At 45.3% G+C, this 19,983-nt stretch overlaps 1 protein-coding gene and 1 pseudogene across 1 annotated transcript in view; both read right to left on the bottom strand.

The window, feature by feature from the left end:
• Positions 1-19,983, bottom strand: part of LOC124709054 (myrosinase 1-like) — a 108,306-nt gene that overhangs the window by 23,961 nt on the left and 64,362 nt on the right. The window contains exons 7-8 of the mRNA XM_047240702.1: positions 11,753-11,900; positions 154-296 (exon numbers count right to left, since the gene is read on the bottom strand). Of these exons, the coding sequence (XP_047096658.1) occupies positions 154-296; positions 11,753-11,900 (291 nt within the window). The remainder of the gene's footprint in view (positions 1-153; positions 297-11,752; positions 11,901-19,983) is intronic.
• LOC124709307 lies at positions 6,606-6,723 on the bottom strand (annotated as a pseudogene).

The following is a 19,983-nucleotide window of genomic DNA, read 5'->3' as shown; positions in this document are numbered from 1 at the left end:
CTGCGCAGGCTACGCGTCTCGATTCGTTTGGGTCACGGTTTCTGGGTGTTGCAGTTTTCACAAACGTTGTTGTAGTTAACGTTAACGCGTCATTGGAAGTTTAAATTTGTAATTCCGTCGTCATGAATATGCGTTGCGCTGCCGTCAACTTACCGTCATTCCTTCTCCCGTCGGGTAGCCTTCGATGGCCGACGTGATGACGCCCGTGTCGTAATCCTTGGATGGGATTGAGCCTTTTAGTCCTGATGTTGCTAGCGAAGTTGAGTAGTGGTTAAGCCCCATGAAATCAGCGGTACCTGTGAGCAATAATACAGCCTGATGAAATCGTAACATCTTTGAGCTTATGTATGAAAGCATGGTTTCGCGGCGATATGAATTATTAAAATTTTCTCGGGCTTCCAGCTTGTCCGGAAGACTTTTCGGAGGTGGCTCATTGCCCTTCCTTGACGTCCTCGTTCGACGGAAAACCAATGGGCACCTCAGCCACAGTGTCTACAGGAAACCGACACACACAGATCGGTACCTGCACGCTCTCAGCCACCACCATCCGGCACAAAAAGGTGGCGTTCTGAATACCCTCCTCCATCGTGCTAAAGTCGTCTCAGACGCTGAAAGTCTGCCACAAGAACTGAGCCACCTCCGAAAAGTCGTCCGGGAAAACGGGTACAGCCACGGACATGTGTCACAGGCTATATCTGGTGTGACACGCAAGAAACACACCAACAGAGAAGAGAACACCACCGAAGAAGAAAGCAAGAAACTTGTGTTTTTGCCTTTCTGTGGTACAGTGTCGGGAAAGATTAGCCGGCTCCTGAAGAGATATAACATTTCATCGGTGTTCAGGCCTCCAGCAGAAATTCGTCAGCTCATGAGGCCTGTGAAAGACGATCTAAGGCTTAGAACGCCTGGAGTGTACGAGATACCATGTCAGTGTGGCTGTTACTACGTCGGCCAAACAGTACACACTGTGGAGCAACGCCGGACGGAACACGAGAGGTGCTTACGCCTACGCTACCCAGAAAAATCAGCCGTAGCAGAACACGCCTTAGAAAATAGACACCGAGTTCTATTCGACGAAACATCTGTCTTTATGAAGACGAAGGGATTTTGGAATAGCGTCATAAAAGAAGCTATTGAAATAAAAACCTCTGAAAACACCATCAACGAGGACGGCGGTTTGCAGTTCAGCGCAGCCTGGGACCCGGCTATCGCGATGTTAAAACGGGCGCGACGGACGCGGGACGAAAACATTACCGTACATGGGAGGAAGAGAGCACTAATGACGTCACAACCAGCAGTGCGGCAATATAACGACGCGGCCACGGCGACAGAGCAGTCAGTCTTACCAACTGACAATGACTCGGTCGAAAGCTCGTGGAATCTTAACCACCTGATGCTGCTAGAAGCTTGAGAATATTTTATTAATCTTTAAGGTTACCTGTAACCTTTCACCTAACAGTCCCTCCTCTTGTTTCTGGAAAAGTACAACACCTTGTAAAATAAAAGTGCCGAAAGGCCGATGGGTGGAACGGTAGGCCTACATCATTGACAAAATTTTGCTGTTTCTCATTGAGCACATGTTCGTAAGTTTATTTATGTGCGAAGAAACCTTTTGAAATTACAGGGTATATCGGACATAGCGATATGGCGACTCCAAAATGTCTGTGTCATTGATGACATCCACTATTGTAAGAAGCTGTCATTCATTCAAAGCTATTGTTGCAGTAGCCATTGTCGTTTAACTACACTGTCGGGAAAGAAATTAGTGCACCCTTTTAGAGGTTTAAAATTCACTCAATATTACTGTTGCAACAGTGCGTATGGAGCACATGAAATGATTACATTTACACATCAATGGCACAAGCGGTCCTGGGGTAGCAGGTATCGATCCATGCTGCAACACCTATGTTGTAGCCTCCACAAGCGGCAGTGCAGGCACCGACTCTGCCATACAGTAGAATATACATAATGGCCAATATTGTATTGGGATATGTCATGCCACGCCTGCTCGATCTGTTCATATGGTTCTGTAAGAGTTGTTGGTTGACGAGTCACACGGGTCACTTTTCATCCCATCATATCCGACACGTGCTCTATTGGAGACAAGTCCAGACATCGTGCTGACCGAGGAAGTTATTGTATGTCTTCCAGGGCACTGTAAGTATTACGGACAGTGTGTGGGCGAGCATTATCCTGTTGGAACAACACATCACCTTCCTGTTGGAAGAACGGCAAAAGAACGGGTCTGAGAACATTCTCCACGTACCGGGCGCTGGTTAGCGTCCCCTCTAGAAACACCAAAGGTGAATGGGAGTTATAGCTTATCGTACGTCAGACCATAAGACCTAGGGTGGAACCAAACTGCCTTCGACGAATGCACTCTACGACACGCTCACCAGGTCTATGTTGTACGCGCAAACGACCATTCCTTGTGTGCAAGTGGAGTCTACTCTCATCGCTGGAGACTATGGCGCACAGTTCCATCTTCCAGGTGATTCTCTGACAGCACCAGTCGAGCCGTGCACATGGATGCTGCGGCTTGAGTGGAAGAAGAGCTAGAGGTGCGCATGTTCGTAGTCCCACTCCTAATAACCGGTTTGCACAGACAAGAGGGCTTGTCTCTGCTGTGGTAGCTGTATGATCTGCCACTGCTGCCTTTAACAATACCACGATCTTGGCAGACGTTTTGAAACGTCCCTTAGAAAAATTATTGAATTACTGTGCTGGTAAACCTCTTACGTTATTTGATTTTCAAACAGCTGAGCAGATCTGAACATATTCAGACATTTCGCTCTTTACTTATTCTGATCAACACTAAACTGACACACAATATTTTTAGCGCAACGCAATCTGACTTTCAAAAATCCCTCCAAAAAATGACCCTGACTAACAATAACCTATACCTTTCACGAATCACTTATCTCACAAAAATCTTCGTTACTCGAACTACTGCAATGCAGCGAGCGCCACTGCTGCCAGCTAAATAAAAGGTTCTAACTACTGTAGGGACTAACTGCTGATAGGCATAGTTAGCAAATGAAAGATTTTGATAGAGAACAAACAATGTATTTACCTTAATAGTGTTCAAAAGTCAATATATATATATATATATATGTTCATGACATCCAGTCTTACAAATTTACTGTCTCTGATGGACACACGTCCAGGTCAGCCGCTCTCAAAACTCCGCCATCTCTCTCACCACATCCACCACTGCTGGCGGCTCACCTCCAACTGCGCAGCGCTACGCGCTGTTCACATCCAGCTGCCCAACACTACAATAGCGAATATTACAACAACGCCAACCAGCCACAGACTGCACACAGCACAGCCAGTGATTTTCATACAGAGCGCTGTGTGGCGTTACCAACATAAAAATCTAAACAGCCTACTTACAGTTTGTGCTGCGTGGACGTCCAGAACATCGTCTATGGGTGTGAGAATGTTCACTGACCACTGACCACTTTTCACTGAACACTAACCACTACTACTAGCATCGTTGCACAATTGATGCAGTACGTCCAACTTGTGTGGTGATTCTACGAAAGGACCACCCCACTACTCGGAAGGCAACGATCTGACCCTTTTCAAACTCGCTCAGTTGGCTGTAGGAAGTACGAGTCGTCTTCGCGGCATGGTTGCCTGCTTGCTCCGCACATTTACACCACACTAATTTTTGTTCCGTCAATGTACAATCTGTTCCCAGATAGGTGGCAGGAAGAAAGATTTCCTGATGATTCGCCTCGCGGCCTCGCGAAAAAATTGTGTAGAAAGTGTCACACCGGAAGCGTGAGATTCATGTAGCCTACACGAAGTGCTCCGATCACATTTTCTCGAGGATGTGGTAAGGCTTCTTCCCCGTCCTTCACAGCAGCTGCATATGTGAATTATTAAGTAGGCCGCGTTCCTCCACCGTTTCCCAGTGGTTGCTACCACTATATGCCCCATCGGATAACATCTGGAGGTGCGTTCGGTAATCGGAGATGGAATGACAAGAACAGTTAGGGTCAAGACTTTTGGACTAATTTCGTGGTTAAGGCAGCTGCTCGTGAAAAGAAGAAAATACAGATATGATACCCGGTCTGGGACGCACCCCATTTGATGGTTAGCCGCTCCTGTTGCTGAAAAGATTCTTTTTACTTCGTGGTCAGTGTCAGCTCTTATATTGAAGCCATTTTCTAGTGCAATCTGAAACTGACATTGTTAATACATCCAAAAGTTGTACATATTGATATAATGGACGTGCAAACACTTCACAGAACAGATGTGTAGGACTTTAGAGATGAGGAAAACGAGGTTTACAAATGAACAGGAACAGTGCAGAAAAGATGGGAAAAATGATTATATACGAAATTTTGAATATGGCAGTAGTTAGCAACTGTAGAATTACGGACGCAACGGAAATCAAATAGCTAACCAGTTGTATGTCAGAAGTTTATTGAAACCTTTACCTAGGTTTCCGCAGATATAAACCTGTCTTCCTCACAAGGGAACCTCCCCATCGCACCCCCCTCAGATTTAATTATAACTTGGCACAGTGGATAGGCCTTGATAAACTGAACACAGATCGATTGAGAAAACAGGAAGAAGTTGTGTGGAACTGTGAAAAAATAAGCAAAATACGCAAACTGAGTAGTCCATGGGACACATAGGCAACATCAAGGCAAAAGTGAGCTCACGAGCGCCGTGGTTCCGTGGTAGCGTGAGTAGCTACAGAAGGAGAGGTCCTTGGTTCAAGTCTTCCCACGAGTAAAAATTTTACTTTATTTATTTTTGCATAGTTATTATCTGTCCGTTCCTTCATTGACGTCTCTGTTCACTGTATTACGTTTAGTGTCTGTGTTTTGCGACCGCATCGCAAAACCGTGCGATTAGTAGACGAAAGGACGTGCCTCTCCAATGGGAACCGAAAACATTTGATCGCAAGGTCATAGGTCAACCGATTCCTCCACAGGAAAACACATCTGATATATTCTATACGACACTGGTGACGGCATGTGCGTCAGATGACAGGAATATGCTGTCGACCCATCTAACATGTACACTTGGCGAATGGGTAAAAAGATTCTTCTTCCTTGCCCGATTTAGGTTTTCTTGTGGATGTGATAATCACTCCCAAAAAAGTGATGAAAACATAAGAGTTTGTCACATAAACTGAAAATAAAAAATTAAGGTTTTCACTCGATGGAAGATTTGAACCCAGGACCTTTCGTTCCGCAGCTACTCACGTTACCACGAGACCACGGCGCTCCTGCGGTCGCAATTTCCTTGATGTTGCCTATCTTCCGATGAATTACTCAGTTTGTATATTTTGCTTATTTTTTCGCAGTTCCACACAACTTCTTCCTGTTTTCTCAATTAATCTGTGTTCAGTTTTTCAAGGCCTATCCACTGTGCCAACTTATAAATAAATCTGAGGGGGGTGCGATGGGGAGGTTCCCTTGTCAGAAGAGGTTCTTGCACGTGTTATATATTGTGCGAAAAGAGAAACGAAGTTCAAAAATGGCTCTGAGCACTGTGGAACTTAACTTCTAAGGTCATCAGTCCCCTAAAACTTAGAACTACTTAAACCTAACTAAGCTAAAGACATCACACACATCCATGCCCGAGGCAGGATTCGAACCTGCGACCGTAGCGGCCGCGCGGTTCCAAACTGTAGCGCCTAGAACCGCTCAGCCAGCCCGGCCGGCCAGAAACGAAGTCACAAGGCTTATTCAACAATAAAATGAGTCCTACAAATGCTATGGCATAGCCATAAGGCTTGTTCAACAGTAAAAATGATCCGTGTAAAGGCTAAGGCAGACAAGCGTGCGCGTTCGCGCGCCGTATGTGTGTGTGTGTGTGTGTGTGTGTGTGTGTGTGTGTGATGCACATCTGCCTTAGATTTTACATGGGGCATTTTTACTGTTGACCAAGCCTTATGGCTATGCCATAGCATTTACATGGATACTGTTGACTAAGCCTTATGACCGTTTCTGTTTTCACACAATATATAACACGTGCTGTTACTTCCTCTGCGGAAGACGGGTTTACATCGGTGGAAACCTAGATAAAAGTTTCAGTAAACTTTTGTCATGCAACTGGTTGGCTGTTTGATTCTCATTCCATCCAGAAAAATGTAAATTATTGTGTCGTGGTGAAACAAAGTCAAATGATTAAGGCGGTAGTCCTCTTTAAAAAAATCTTTCTGTTTTTTGGCTTAAAATGTTCTCTGGGATGTCTGCTTTATTGTAGCGTGGACCCCAAGTTCGCCAGAATCTCCGTTATCGAGTTACAAAATAAATGTCTGTGAAAATCATTGATTGCGGGAAATAAGCACTCGCCACGTAATTTCATCGTGGGCATAACAGGCATTATGGAAATTATGAAAACGCTCGATCTTGAAACTACTTCTCCACAAAAAGCACTCCGTCTTCAGGCCACGAGTGGCCTACCGGGACCATCCGACCGCTGTGTCATCCTCAAAGGGAGGAGGTGGATAGGAGGGGAGTGGTGTCAGCTCACCGCTCTCCCGGTTGTTATGATGGTATTCTTGACCGAAGCCGCTACTATTCGGTCGAGTAGCTTCTCAATTGGCACCACGAGACTGAGTGCACCCCGAAAAATGGCAACAGCGCAAGGAGGCCTGGATGGTCACCCATCCAAGTGCCGACCACGCCCGACAGCGCTGAACTTCGGTGATCTCACGGGAACCGGTGTTACCACTGCGGCAAGGCCGTTGCCACTTCTCCATAAAAGCGGAAGAAAAACTTATCGAGCGAGCAGAGCAGCAGATAACAGAAGTTGCCAAGAGGCCCGCAGGACAACCATAGCCACGAGGAAGATGGAGGAGGACCTCCTTTCGCATCTGGAAGGATTGCTGAATGATCCAAGAATCACTGATTAGAGGTTTGTTTAACTTAACTACTAAAGAAAAAAGAAAACAAAATACACCAAAACTTAAAGGCGTTTTCCTCGAAACTGTATTTTTCAATTTAGTGGAAAACATAACTTGAGAATGGTACATAAGGTTTTGATCGCAGTTTGATACCGGCATTCTAAAGTGAATTCTCCATCGACGTACTTAGGCATTTTGCGATATCTTCAGAAGTCTATTTTAGGTGAACGCTTATGCCTAGATCTTCTCGGCGAAGGAAATGACATTTGTTTCAGCACATCACAGTTTGTCAGAACTTTATATTTTTTAATTATGCTATGTAAACCGATAGAAAATATATTGAAGATAACTTATACAAAATACTTTGTTACAGGTCCAGTAGGAGGGCTTCGGGAATTCCCTCCAGTGACCAGTGTTCTGGCTACAAGGGGTCCTTTCTCCTGGTGCAGCGGTTACAGCGAACGTCGGATGTGTACACAGAAATGATTTCTTAAAGACAAAATGCATGGAATAAAACTTGAAACGTCCCCTTTGGAAAATTATAAATTACTGTGCTGGTAAACCTATTACGTTATTTGATTTTCAAACAGCTGAGCAAAACTGAACGTGTTCAGACATTTCTCTCTTTGCTTATTCTGATCATCAATAAACTGACACACAATATTTTTAGCGCAACGCAATCTGATTTTCAATAATCCCTACAAAAGAATCGCCCTGACTAACAATAACCTACACCTTTCATGAGTCACTTACCTCACAAAAATCTTAGTTACTCGAACTACTGCAATTACAGCGAGCGCCAATACTGCCAGCTAAATAAAAGATTCGAAATACGGAAGGCACTAACATCTGATAGGCATAGTCAGCAAATGAAAGATTTTGATAGAGAACATACAATGTATTTACGTTAATATTGTTCAAAAGTCATCATATATATATATATATATATATAAATGAAAATTATAAGACTGGATGTCATGAACTGATATATATATATATATATATATATATATATATATATATATATATATATATATAAGTCTTATAAATTTCATTTTTCTGGCGGACACACGTCCAGATCGTCCGCTCTCAAAATTCTGCCATCACTCTCCCCACATTCACCACTGCTGGCGGTCCACCTCCAACTACGCAACGCTACGCGCTGTTCACATCCAACTGCCCAACACTACAATAGCAAACATTCCAACAATGCAAAGCAGTCACAGACTGCACACAGCACAGTCAGTGATTTTCATAGAGAGCGCTACGTGGCGTTACCAACATAAAAACCCAAACAGCCTACTTACAAACTGTATCACCATATTTATAATTACTTTTTATTTTACGCGAAAAAATGCCCACTCGCGCACTGAGGGTTCCGTAGAAACTTTATCATGTACGCAGACAGTTTATCCATCCTGGCAGTCGAGGACACTGACGATTTTTGGATGTTATCGACACTGATACTGGCAAGCTATAGGTCCTAGGGACTCCGAGCTTTTCGATAAAATTTATTTTCAGGTACGAAATTGGATAGCAAATGATAAAACAAATACTTTTTCGTGGTATATAATTACAAATTAACAATTCTGGATTTTTCGCTTATACTGTGAATTCTTGCTTCTTGTGAAAATCCATGATTCCAGGTCAACGGGAAGTACCCTATAGTTTTGATGAGTGAGCTTTCGAGTATCAATATATGTGAAATAAATGGACGTATCTTTTGATTAAATTGACTTAGAAGCTTAAAAGTTTTATACCGCCAAGGGACTATTAACCTTAGTATATGACGAATTTCAACTTGATATTTCTACTCGTTCCTGAGAAAAAGGATCTCATCAGTCAGACAGACAGACAACAAAGCGGTCCTACAAGGGACTGAGTCACCGAACCGGAAAAACACGAATATCACGTAATTTTCATGCATTCAAAGAGGGCTACCTCCCTCAGTAAGAGTTAAATGAATACGAAAGTAAAAGCCCGGTAGACTTAAAAGCGCTGAGCCGAGTAACATCGTAGGAAACTGCATAAAATCACACATCCCTAATAATGAACATTCGTGCACCTCTGGTGTGCGTATTTCAGCATGGAAGAGGCAGCCAAGGCGACCACCCCTTCAAACAGAGGGACAGAATTGCCCAGTACTCAAGTCGATAATACGTTTCTGCATAGGAGCCCGGACTGACTGACACGAGGGCCCCGGCTGAGCAGTCAGGCACGACACACACACACACACACACACACACACACACAAACACACACACACACACACACACACACAGAGAGAGAGAGAGAGAGAGAGAGAGAGAGAGAGAGATAGAGAGAGAGCGAGCGCATTGGTGGCCTCACAAGGTACGCTACCTAATCAAATCCGGACATTCCTACACTACTGGCCATTAAAATTGCAACTCCAAGAAGAAATACAGATGATAAACGGGTATTCATTGGACAAATATATTATACTAGAGCTGACATGTGATTACATTTTCACGCAATTTGGGTGCATAGATCCTGAGAAATCAGTACCCAGAACAACCACCTCTGGCCGTAATAACGGCCTTGATACGCCTGGGCATTGAGTCAAACAGAGCTTGGATGGCGTGTACAGGTACAACTGCCCATGCAACACGATACCACAGTTAATCAAGAGTAGTGACTGGCGCATTGTGACGAGCCAGTTGCTCGCCCACCATTGACCAGACGTTTTCAATTGGTGAGAGATCTGGAGAATGTGCTGGCCAGGGCAGCAGTCGAACATTTTCTGTATCCAGAAAGGCCCGTATAGAACCTGCAACATGCGGTCGTGCATTATCCTGCTGAAATGTAGGGTTTCGCTAGGATCGAATGAAGGGTAGAGCCACGGGTCGCAACACATCTGAAATGTAGCGTCCACTGTACAAAGTGCCGTCAATGCGAACAAGAGGTGACCGAGACGTGTAACCAATGGTAACCCATACCAGCACGCCGGGTGTTTCGCCAGTATGGCGATGACGAATACACGCTTCCAATGTGCTTTTACCGCGATGTCGCCAAACACGGATGCGACCATCATGATTCATCCGAAAAAATGATGTTTTGCCATTCGTGCACCCAGGTTCGTCGTTGAGTACACCATCGCATGCGCTCCTGTCTGTGATGCAGCGTCAAGGGTAACCGCAGCCCTGGTCTCCGAGCTGATAGTCCATGCTGCTGCAAAACGTCGTCGAACTGTTCGTGCAGATGGTTGTTGTCTTGCAAACGTTCCGATCTGTTGACTCAGGGATCGAGACGTGGCTGCACGACCTGTTACATCCATGCGGATAAGATGCCCGTCATCTCGACTGCTAGTGATACGAGGCCGTTGGGATCCAGCACGGTGTTCCGTATTACCCTCCTGAACCCACCGATTCCATATTCTGCTAACAGTCACTGGACCTCGACCAACGCGAGCGGCAATGTCGCCACGATAAACCGCAATCGCGATATGCTACAATCCGACCTTTATGAAAGTCAGAACCGTGATAGTACGCGTTTCTCCTCCTTCCACGAGGCATCACAACAGCGTTTCACCAGGCAACGCCGGTCAACTGCTATTTGTGTATGAGAAATCGGTTGGAAACTTTCCTCATGTCAGCACGTTGTAGGTGTGGCCAGCGGCGCCAACCTTGTGTGAATGCTCTGAAAAGCTAATCATTTGCATATCACAGCATCTTCTTCCTGCCGGTTAAGTTTCGCGTCTGTAGCACGTCATCTTCCTGGTGTAGCAATTTTAGAGAAGCAATAACAGAAAAATATATCGGTTAGGAGTGCTCAGTAATTTCGAACATGAACTAGTCAGTGGTTGTCACAAGTGACAAGTCCATCAGGGACATTTCATGCCTTTTACAGTTGCCAAAGTTGGCTGTTGCTGTAAAATGAAAACGCGAAGGAACAACCACGGCTAAACTAAGACCATGAGACGGCAAGTACTGACGGACAGGGCGGTCAAGTATCGGGGATGGTGGGTGTGAGAAACCGAGTGAAATCAGCGGAAGGAATCACTCCTGAGTTCCAGAGTAATACCAGCAGCCCAGCTAGCGCAATGGCTGTGCGTAGGGAGTTAAAAATAATGGGTTACAATATCTGAGTGGCTTCTCATAAGCCACAAATTTCTATAGTCAGTCTAGAACGACACTTGAGGTGCTGTAAAGAGCGTCGCCAGTGGACCATAGATGACTGGAAACGAGTGATTTCGAGAGACGAATCACGCTATAATCTGTGGTAGGCCGAAGGAAGTGTCTGGGTTTGCTAAAGGCTAGTCTGCCATCCTGTGTAATGCCAACGGTGAGGTATGGAGGAGGTGGTGTTACGGTATGGGGTGTTTATCGTGGTTAGGGTGTGATCACCTTATTAAGCTTCAGAAAACGGTATATGCGAATGAATATGAATTGATTTTACAGCATTGTGTACTGAGTACAGTAGAGGAACAGATAGGAAACGATGATTGTTTGTACCATTACGAGAATGCACTGTGTCATATAGCAGCATCTGTGAAGTAATGGTTTGTGGTCAATAACATTCCTGAAATGGATTGGCCTCCCCAGAGTCCCAACTTCAACCCAATGGAACACATTTAGAGTCAGCTAGAACGTCGATTCCGCTCCAGACCCTATCATCCAACATCACTACTTTCTCCGGTTTCGGCTCTCGGGGAAGAACGGGCTGCCATTCCTTCACAGGTATTCATACACCCCACTGGAAGTGTACCCAGTAGAGATCAACCCATCATAAAAGGAAGGGAAAACATACCTCACATTAATGTCCACTAATAGGTGTCTCGATAGTTTTGATCAGACATTGTAAGCTCTGTCCCTCTCTGCATAGAATGTATCACTATTGGTGACGCTGATGACTCACCCTTGATGAAGTCTATCTCCTCCTGGGAGAGTGTGGGCAGCCGTGACCTGGTGCGGCCCTCTGCCTCGCTGTTGGCCGCCACCCTCTGCTTCACCACCTCCGGGAAGTCGCCGCTGTCCGAAAAGATGGGGTGTGCGTACATCCCCAGCTGCCAACAGCAGAGCACATTACGTCATCCACTGTGAGCTCCACGATATCAAGGCGGTTATTAGCACGCTGCTGGAACTGTCCGTGCCGAATATAGCTAAAATGTGCCCAATAATGGGATAAATTGTAGGTTAGCCGACCGACAACAAAGACTCTTCACACCCTCTCTTACATTCATTTGTACATTAACCTTCAGTCCCATAAATCCTTAAGGGGGGGTAGGACGTCAAACGGGCCGTCTTGGAGCAGGAGAGACGCCACAGGACATTTTAATTTCCACTGTCTATACTTCTACGAATAAATTCATAAACTTTGTCAGCATGACCAGCATGACAATCATAGCAGTGGAAGTTGAAAAAAGTAACAAAATAATTTTTTTACCTGTGAAAGTTCATCGTTTTTTCACTTCTATTGGCTGCCTTTGTTGCTATAGGTACACGTTTCTTCATAAGTAAGAGAGATTCTTCGATGATTTTTGTACAGCATAGAAACCATACTTACAGGTGTATGAAACTCTAGAAATTATTTAATTTATGAATAAATGAATGTGCTGTTACATTTTAAACATGATGTTTATAAAAAACTCAAATTTTATAGTTAATTATCTCAATTTTTACCACAGTTTTTAATAGATTTGGAAAATTCTAGATTTCATACACCTGTACGTATGGTTTGTATGCTGTGCAAAATTCATCGAAGAATCTCCCTTACTTATGAAGAAAAGTGTACCTATAGCAACAAATGCAGCCAATGGTAAGTGAAAAAAAGGTGAAATACAAATGTAAAAAAATAAATTATTTTCTTATATTTTTGGACTTCCACCACTATAAGTGTAAATCCTGTCTCCTTTCTGGTCACTCTGACAAAGTTGTCTGAATTTATATTTAAAAGTATAGACAGTGGAAATTAAAAAGTCCTGTGGTGTCTCTCCTGCTCCAAGTCGTCCCGTTTGACGTCCTACCCCCTTAAATTATGAATGTAATCCTTTTTTTTTTAATCCACAGCACAATAATCCTAAAAGCGTAATTGTTCAGTTTCTCCTGTCATATTACGCTGTTCACTCACCTTATTTAAGAGCTCACCAAAAGCCTGAATAACCACCTTTTGCAGCACAGACTGCTACGAGATATGGAGGGGAAGAGTCAGTGAGGTTGTGAAAGGTACTGGCGGGGACTGCAACCATGTAGACCCCAGTGCTGTGGCCAGCTGCGCTAAGTTTCTTGGTTGAGGATCGAGCTCGATCGAGCTGGTCCAACAGATTTTCAATTACGTTTCAATCTGTCGAGTCTGTTGACCCTGGGAATACCGTAAACTCGTCCTGGTACACTTAGAACCAGGCACGTGCACTGTGAGCCGGGTGACATGTTGCATTGTCATACTGGCAGATGCCATTGTGCCGAGGAAAAACAAACTGCACGTAGGGGTGGATTTGGTCCCCAGGAATAGAAGTATACCTGTGTTAATGCATTGCGGCTTTCAGAATGAATAGATCACCCAGGGAATGCCACGAAAATATTCCCCATACCTTAGACTTCCGACTCTGGCTTGTTCCATTTCGACAGTTGTTGCAGGGTGTTTGCTTACAGACGTTTCACACCATACACGTCAACGGCCCTCAGTCCGGTGGAGCACAAAAGGCTGATCCGTCTGAAAAGGCCACCTATCGCTACTCATTGGACGTCCAGTTGCGCTACAGGCATGCAAATTCGAGCCTTCTTCGCCAATGAACGGTAGACAGCATGGGTGCACGAGCCAGGCGCCTGCTATGGAGACCCATACGGAGCAACGATCACTGCACAGTTGTTGAGGAAATACTGTTGGTAGCCCATGGTTCATCTGGTTCAAGAATTGCACGTCTATTCGCCCACACATATCTCCGCATCCACTGTTCACTGCTGTTATCTATGGCCAGTGGTGCACTACATTTGTCGCTGCGCCAGTTTTGGATAGCGCCATTTTGCTGTGCATGGTATACTTTCACCGCAGCGGCACGCGAATAGTTTACAAACTTAGGGGTTTCGGAAACGCCTCCACCGTTGGTCGGAAGCCCAGTGACCGTACCCCTAATGAGCGCCAGATAAACTGCTCCATTTCGGCATTACGTCAACGACACACTGGTTTCCGCGTCTCCCGACAGGCTTTATATACCCTTCATTGCTAGTGCTGCCATCTCGCGTCTGTGAGTGATTATTGCACATTGATGTCAAACATAGGTGTTGGTCCCCTTACTGCGACTGGATCATGTAGTTGATCGAACAGACCATGGGTGCACTGCCAGTTTATAAACTACTGGCCATTAAAATTGCTACACCACGAAGATGACGTAAACAGACGCGAAATTTAACCGACAGGAAGAAGATGCTGTGATATGCAAATGATTAGCTTTCCAGACCATTCACACAAGGTTGGCGCCAGTGGCGACACCTACAACGCGCTGACATGAGGAAAGTTCCCAATCGATTTCTCATACACAAACAGCAGTTGACCAGCGTTGCCTGGTGAAACGTTGTTGTGATGCCTCGTGTAAGGAGGAGAAATGCCTACCATCACCTTTCCGACTTTGATGTCGGATTGTAGCCTATCGCGATTCCGGTTTATCGTATCGCGACATTGCTGCTCGCGTTGGTCGAGATCCAATGACTGTTAGCAGAATATGGAATCGGTGGGTTCAGGAGGGTAATATGGAACGCCGTGCTGGATCCCAACGGCCTCGTATCACTAGCAGTCGAGATGACAGTCATCTTACCCGCATGGCTGTAACGGATCGTGCAGCCACGTCTCGATCCCTGAGTCAACAGATGGGGACGTTTGCAAGACAACAACCATCTGCACGAACAGTTCGACGACGTTTGCAGCAGCATGGACTATCAGCTCGGAGACCATGGCTGCGGTTACCCTTGACGCGCCTGCGATGGTTTACTCAACGAAGAACCTGGCTGCACGAATGGCAAAACGTCATTTTTTCAAATGAATCCAGGTTCTGTTTACAGCATCATGATGGTCGCATCCGTGTTTGGCGATATCGCGGTGAACACACATTGGAAGCGTGTATTCGTCATCACCATGCTGGCGTATCACCCGGCGTGATGGTATGGGGTACTATTGGTTACACGTCTCGGTTACCTCTTGTTCGCATTGACGGCACTTTGAACGGTGGACGTTACATTTCAGATGTGTTACGACCCGTGGCTCTACCATTCATTCGATCCTTGCGAAACCCTACATTTCAGCAGGATAATTCACGACCGCATGTTGCAGGTCCTGTACGGGCATTTCTGGATACAGAAAATGTTCGACTGCTACCCTGGTCAGCATGTTCTCTAGATCTCTCACCAACTGGAAACGTCTGGTCAATGGTGGCCGAGCAACTGGCTTGTCACAATTCGCCAGTCACTACTCTTGATGAACTGTGGCATCGTGTTGAAGCCGCATGGGCAGCTGTACCTGTACACGCCATCCAAGCACTGTTTGACTCAATGCCCAGGCGTATCAAGGCCGTTATTACGGCCTGAGGTAGTTGTTCTGGGTACTGGTTTCTCAGAATCTGTGTACCCAAATTGCGTGAAAATGTAATCACATGTCAGCTCTAGTATAATATATTTGTCCAATGAATACGCATTCATCATCTGCATTTCTTCTTGGTGTAGCAATTTTAATGACCAGTAGTGTATTATCCAGAGGACACAATACATCGGCACGTCGCAAACGGCTGCCACCACCCCGTTCAGAAGAATGGGGCGCCCAAAACAGCAGTCCACAGGGTGCGAACCGTCTCAGATGCAGTCTCTCCAGGCAACCGGAACACCTCAGAACCACATCACACCGTTTAAACGTTACTGATACTTCACCCGCCGAAGTTCTTCATGGGGACATATGCACCAAAACAACCTCCGCCAAGGTTATGCCCCATTCTAGCCTTATGCAGCCAACGCGGCTCTGGCTCTCGTGCCGACCAGAGATCTGTCGATAAAGCTCCAAGCGTTCTCAAGTGTGGAGAGATTCGGCGACGTTTACTGGCCAAGGTAGGGTTTGGTAAGCACCAAGACAAGCAGTAGAAACTCTCGCCGTGAGCAGGCGGGCATTACTTTGCTGAGATGTAAACCCAGAATGGTTTGCCACGAAGGGAAACAAGACGGGGCGTTGAATATCGTCGACGTATTGCTGTGCGGTAAGGGCGCTGCGGATGACAACCAAAGAGGTCCTGCTCCAGACATGTCATCGCTGGTCATCGAGGTTCAGTTCGAAGTGAGACTCATCACTGAAGACACGTCTACTCCAGTCAATGGGATTCCAGACGAATGTGCTCGACACCAGTGCAAAGGGCTTGTTGTCGTTCAGAGGTCAATGGTAATAGACGCAAGAGCGCCGTGAGCTCACTCCCCTTTTCTGAGAGCCACCTTACGTTGGTTAATGATAGTCGCATGTAATGATAGTGGCATGTAGGTTCGATGATAATGATGAATCTGAGTGCCTCTATGACGCGTGTTCGGTGCTATCATTCTGTCGTCTCTCTAGGTCGACCGCTCCCTTCTTGACGCTGTGTTCGGCCGTGGTTCACCCATTCCTGCCAACAACGTCGAACAGTGGCATCGCTTCCATTCAATTTGCCGATTAGTCCTACAAGCTTCTTTAAGCACAACCACACGTCCTCTCTCGACTGCTGATATCTGTGTGTATTGTTCCTGCACCTGTCTGCGAGTCACAGTTTCTGTCCAACTGAGTACACGGACTGAAATTCACAAAGATTTTATGCCCTGTTATCGACATGTCCCCTATATACTATCTTTTCTAGCTGCGCGGTGAAATTGCGCTGCAGCGTCACACGTTCATCCATCGTCCGCCAGAGTTTAGCATTATGCATTTTCCGTCGATACCTGTATGAATATCAATTTGTGACCAGTTTGCCTAACTCCTTCGTGGTGCGTCGGTTTTTTTTACAGTGTACTTTTGAATGTGATGCTTTTTGACTTTTAAGCAGAACTCACTTGTGTTTCCGTGAAGAGGATAGTTACGAGAGTATACACGGGAATTCCATCATTATGTTACACTCTCTCAGGGATGATGTAGAAGGTAAATGCAAGAAAGGTACCCTGCTCCGGAAACTACCGAGTCGAAAGTTATGAGCGAAAATAGTTCTGATATCTCTGAGCGTGGACCTCTTCTACTGTCGGCCGTTGTGGTCGAGCGGTTCTAGGCGCTTCAGACCGGAACCGTGCGACTGCTACGGTCGCAGGTTCGAATCCTGCCTCGGGCATGGATGTGTGTGATGTCCTTAGGTTAGTTAGGTTTAAGTATTTCTAAGTTCTAGGGAACTGATCACCTCCGCTGTTGTCCCATAGTGATCAGAGCCATTTGAACCATTTGAACCTCTTCTACTGCGAGCTCTTTGCTTTCCATGTTTTTGACGGAGGTATTATGGACCAAATCAAGAGAAAATTCTGTAGTGAACATGGGCTCTAAATGCATACCTTAAGAATTATGAGCATTTATACATGTACAGTATACGACATGTGTTCCACAGTAGTAAAACTTCTCAGTAGTAAGACCTTAGACCCATGTTCACTGGACATGTTTTCTTGTTTCGGTCTCTGACACCACCTCTCCAAAAATGGAAACCAAAGAGCTTGCTGCAGAAGAGGCCCATTGACAGAGAACGATTTTCGTTTATAGCTTTCAACTGTGCCGTTTCCGGACCAGGGTCCCGTATCCCAAACTGATACACTTACCTTCTCCATCATTCCTGAAAGTCTGTAACATCACCACGGATCATCTTGTATAGAGGCCCAGCACGGTTGCGGCTGAAGGGATTGTTTTCCATTTGCAGCGGTGATGTAGTTTACATCTTTCCTAGAGGTAGCCCATTGGAAAAGGACTGCAGTGCCAGTTTTTCGTTCTGTTTTTGAGAGAACCGCTAGTTTGGTAGGCCTACCTCAACCATGGGAAGGTGCTGGCTTGCTACAGAATACTGCCTTATTCCGACACCGACTCGGTCCAAGTGATAGAATTTCTCTGTGTTAACTGCTACAGGGCTTTGGATTTGGAGCTGGTATGTAACAAACTTATATGGTAACAATATTGAAAGTGATGTTATCAATTGGTTGTCTGCACACAAGGTTTCTGAGAACTGCATCAGCATTTATTTAGCGGTGAGTATTTGAATAAGACAAAGATGTACTCTTTCGCCATTGCTGTTGAAGCTATACAGGGCTATTACAAATGATTGAAGCGATTTCATAAATTCACTGTAGCTCCATTCATTGACATATGGTCACGACACACTACAGATATGTAGAAAAACTCATTAAGTTTTGTTCGGCTGAAGCCACATTTCAGGTTTCTGCCGCCAGAGCGCTCGAGAGCGCAGTGAGACAAAATGGCGACAGGAGCCGAGAAAGCGTATGTCGTGCTTGAAATGCACTCACATCAGTCAGTCATAACAGTGCAACGACACTTCAGGACGAAGTTCAACAAAGATCCACCAACTGCTAACTCCATTCGGCGATGGTATGCGCAGTTTAAAGCTTCAGGATGCCTCTGTAAGGGGAAATCAACGGGTCTGCCTGCAGTGAGCGAAGAAACGGTTGAACGCGTGCGGGCAAGTTTCACGCATATCCCGCGGAAGTCGACGAATAAAGCAAGCAGGGAGCTAAATGTACCACAGCCGACGGTTTGGAAAATCTTACAGAAAAGGCTAAAAGCAGAAGCCTTACCGTTTACAATTGCTACAAGCCCTGACACCCGATGACAAATTCAAACGCTTTGAATTTTCGGCGTGGTTGCAACAGCTCATGGAAGAGGATGTGTTCAGTGCGAAACTTGTTTTCAGTGATGAAGCAACATTTTTTCTTAATGGTGAAGTGAACAGACACAATGTGCGAATCTGGGCGGTAGAGAATCCTCACGCATTCGTGCAGCAAATTCGCAATTCACCAAAAGTTAACGTGTTTTGTGCAATCTCACGGTTTAAACTTTACGGCCCCTTTTTCTTCTGCGAAAAAAACGTTACAGGACACGTGTATCTGGACATGCTGGAAAATTGGCTCGTGCCACAACTGGAGACCGACAGCGCCGATTTCATCTTTCAACAGGATGGCGCTCCACCGCACTTCCATCGTGATGTTGGGCATTTCTTAAACAGGAGATTGGAAAACCGATGGATCGGTCGTGGTGGAGATCACGATCAGCAATTCATGTCATGGCCTCCACGCTCTCCCGACTTAACCCCATGCGATTTCTTTCTGTGGGGTTATGTGAAAGATTCAGTGTTTAAACCTCCTCTACCAAGAAACGTGCCAGAACTGCGAGCTCTCATCAACGATGCTTTCGAACTCATTGATGGGGACATGCTGCGCCGAGCGTGGGAGGATCTTGATTATCGACTTGATGTCTGTCGAATCACTAAAGGGGCACATATCGAACATTTGTGAATGCCTAAAAAAACTTTTTGAGTTTTTGTATGTGTGTGCAAAGCATTGTGAAAATATCTCAAATAATAAAGTTATTGTAGAGCTGTGAAATCGCTCCAATCATTTGTAATAACCTGTACATCCAAGAAGCAATGACAAAATAAAAGAAAGTTTCCAGAGTGGGATTAAAATTCAAGGTGGAAGGATATTATTGATAAGATCCACTGATGACATTGATGCCTTCAGTGAAAGTGAAGAAGAATTATAGGATGTATTGCATGCAGTGAACATTCTGACGAGTACAGAAGATGGATTGAGAGTAAATCGAATAAAGGCGAAAGCAATGAGAAGTAGCAGAAAAGAGAATAGCGAGGAACTTAACATTAGAATTGCGGATCACGAGGTGTTCGAAGTTATGGAATTCTGCCACCTAGGCAGCAAAATAGCCAATGAAGGAAGGAACAAGGAGGACATAAAAATCAGACAAGCACTGGCAAAAGCGGCATTCATGGTCAACGAAGTCTGCTAGTATCAAACATAGGCCGTAGTTGTGAGGAAGAAATTTCTGAGGATGTACGTTTGGAGTACAGCATTGTATGGCAGTGAATCATGGACTGTGAGAAAACCAGAAAAGAAGAGAACAGAAGCATTTGAGATGATATGTTACATCTGATGTGT

Source organism: Schistocerca piceifrons, chromosome 7 (assembly GCF_021461385.2).
Source record: "Schistocerca piceifrons isolate TAMUIC-IGC-003096 chromosome 7, iqSchPice1.1, whole genome shotgun sequence".
Classification (NCBI taxonomy): domain Eukaryota; kingdom Metazoa; phylum Arthropoda; class Insecta; order Orthoptera; family Acrididae; genus Schistocerca; species Schistocerca piceifrons.
The sequence above is the reverse complement of the archived record's forward strand: the minus strand, read 5'-3'. Positions and strand labels throughout refer to the sequence as shown.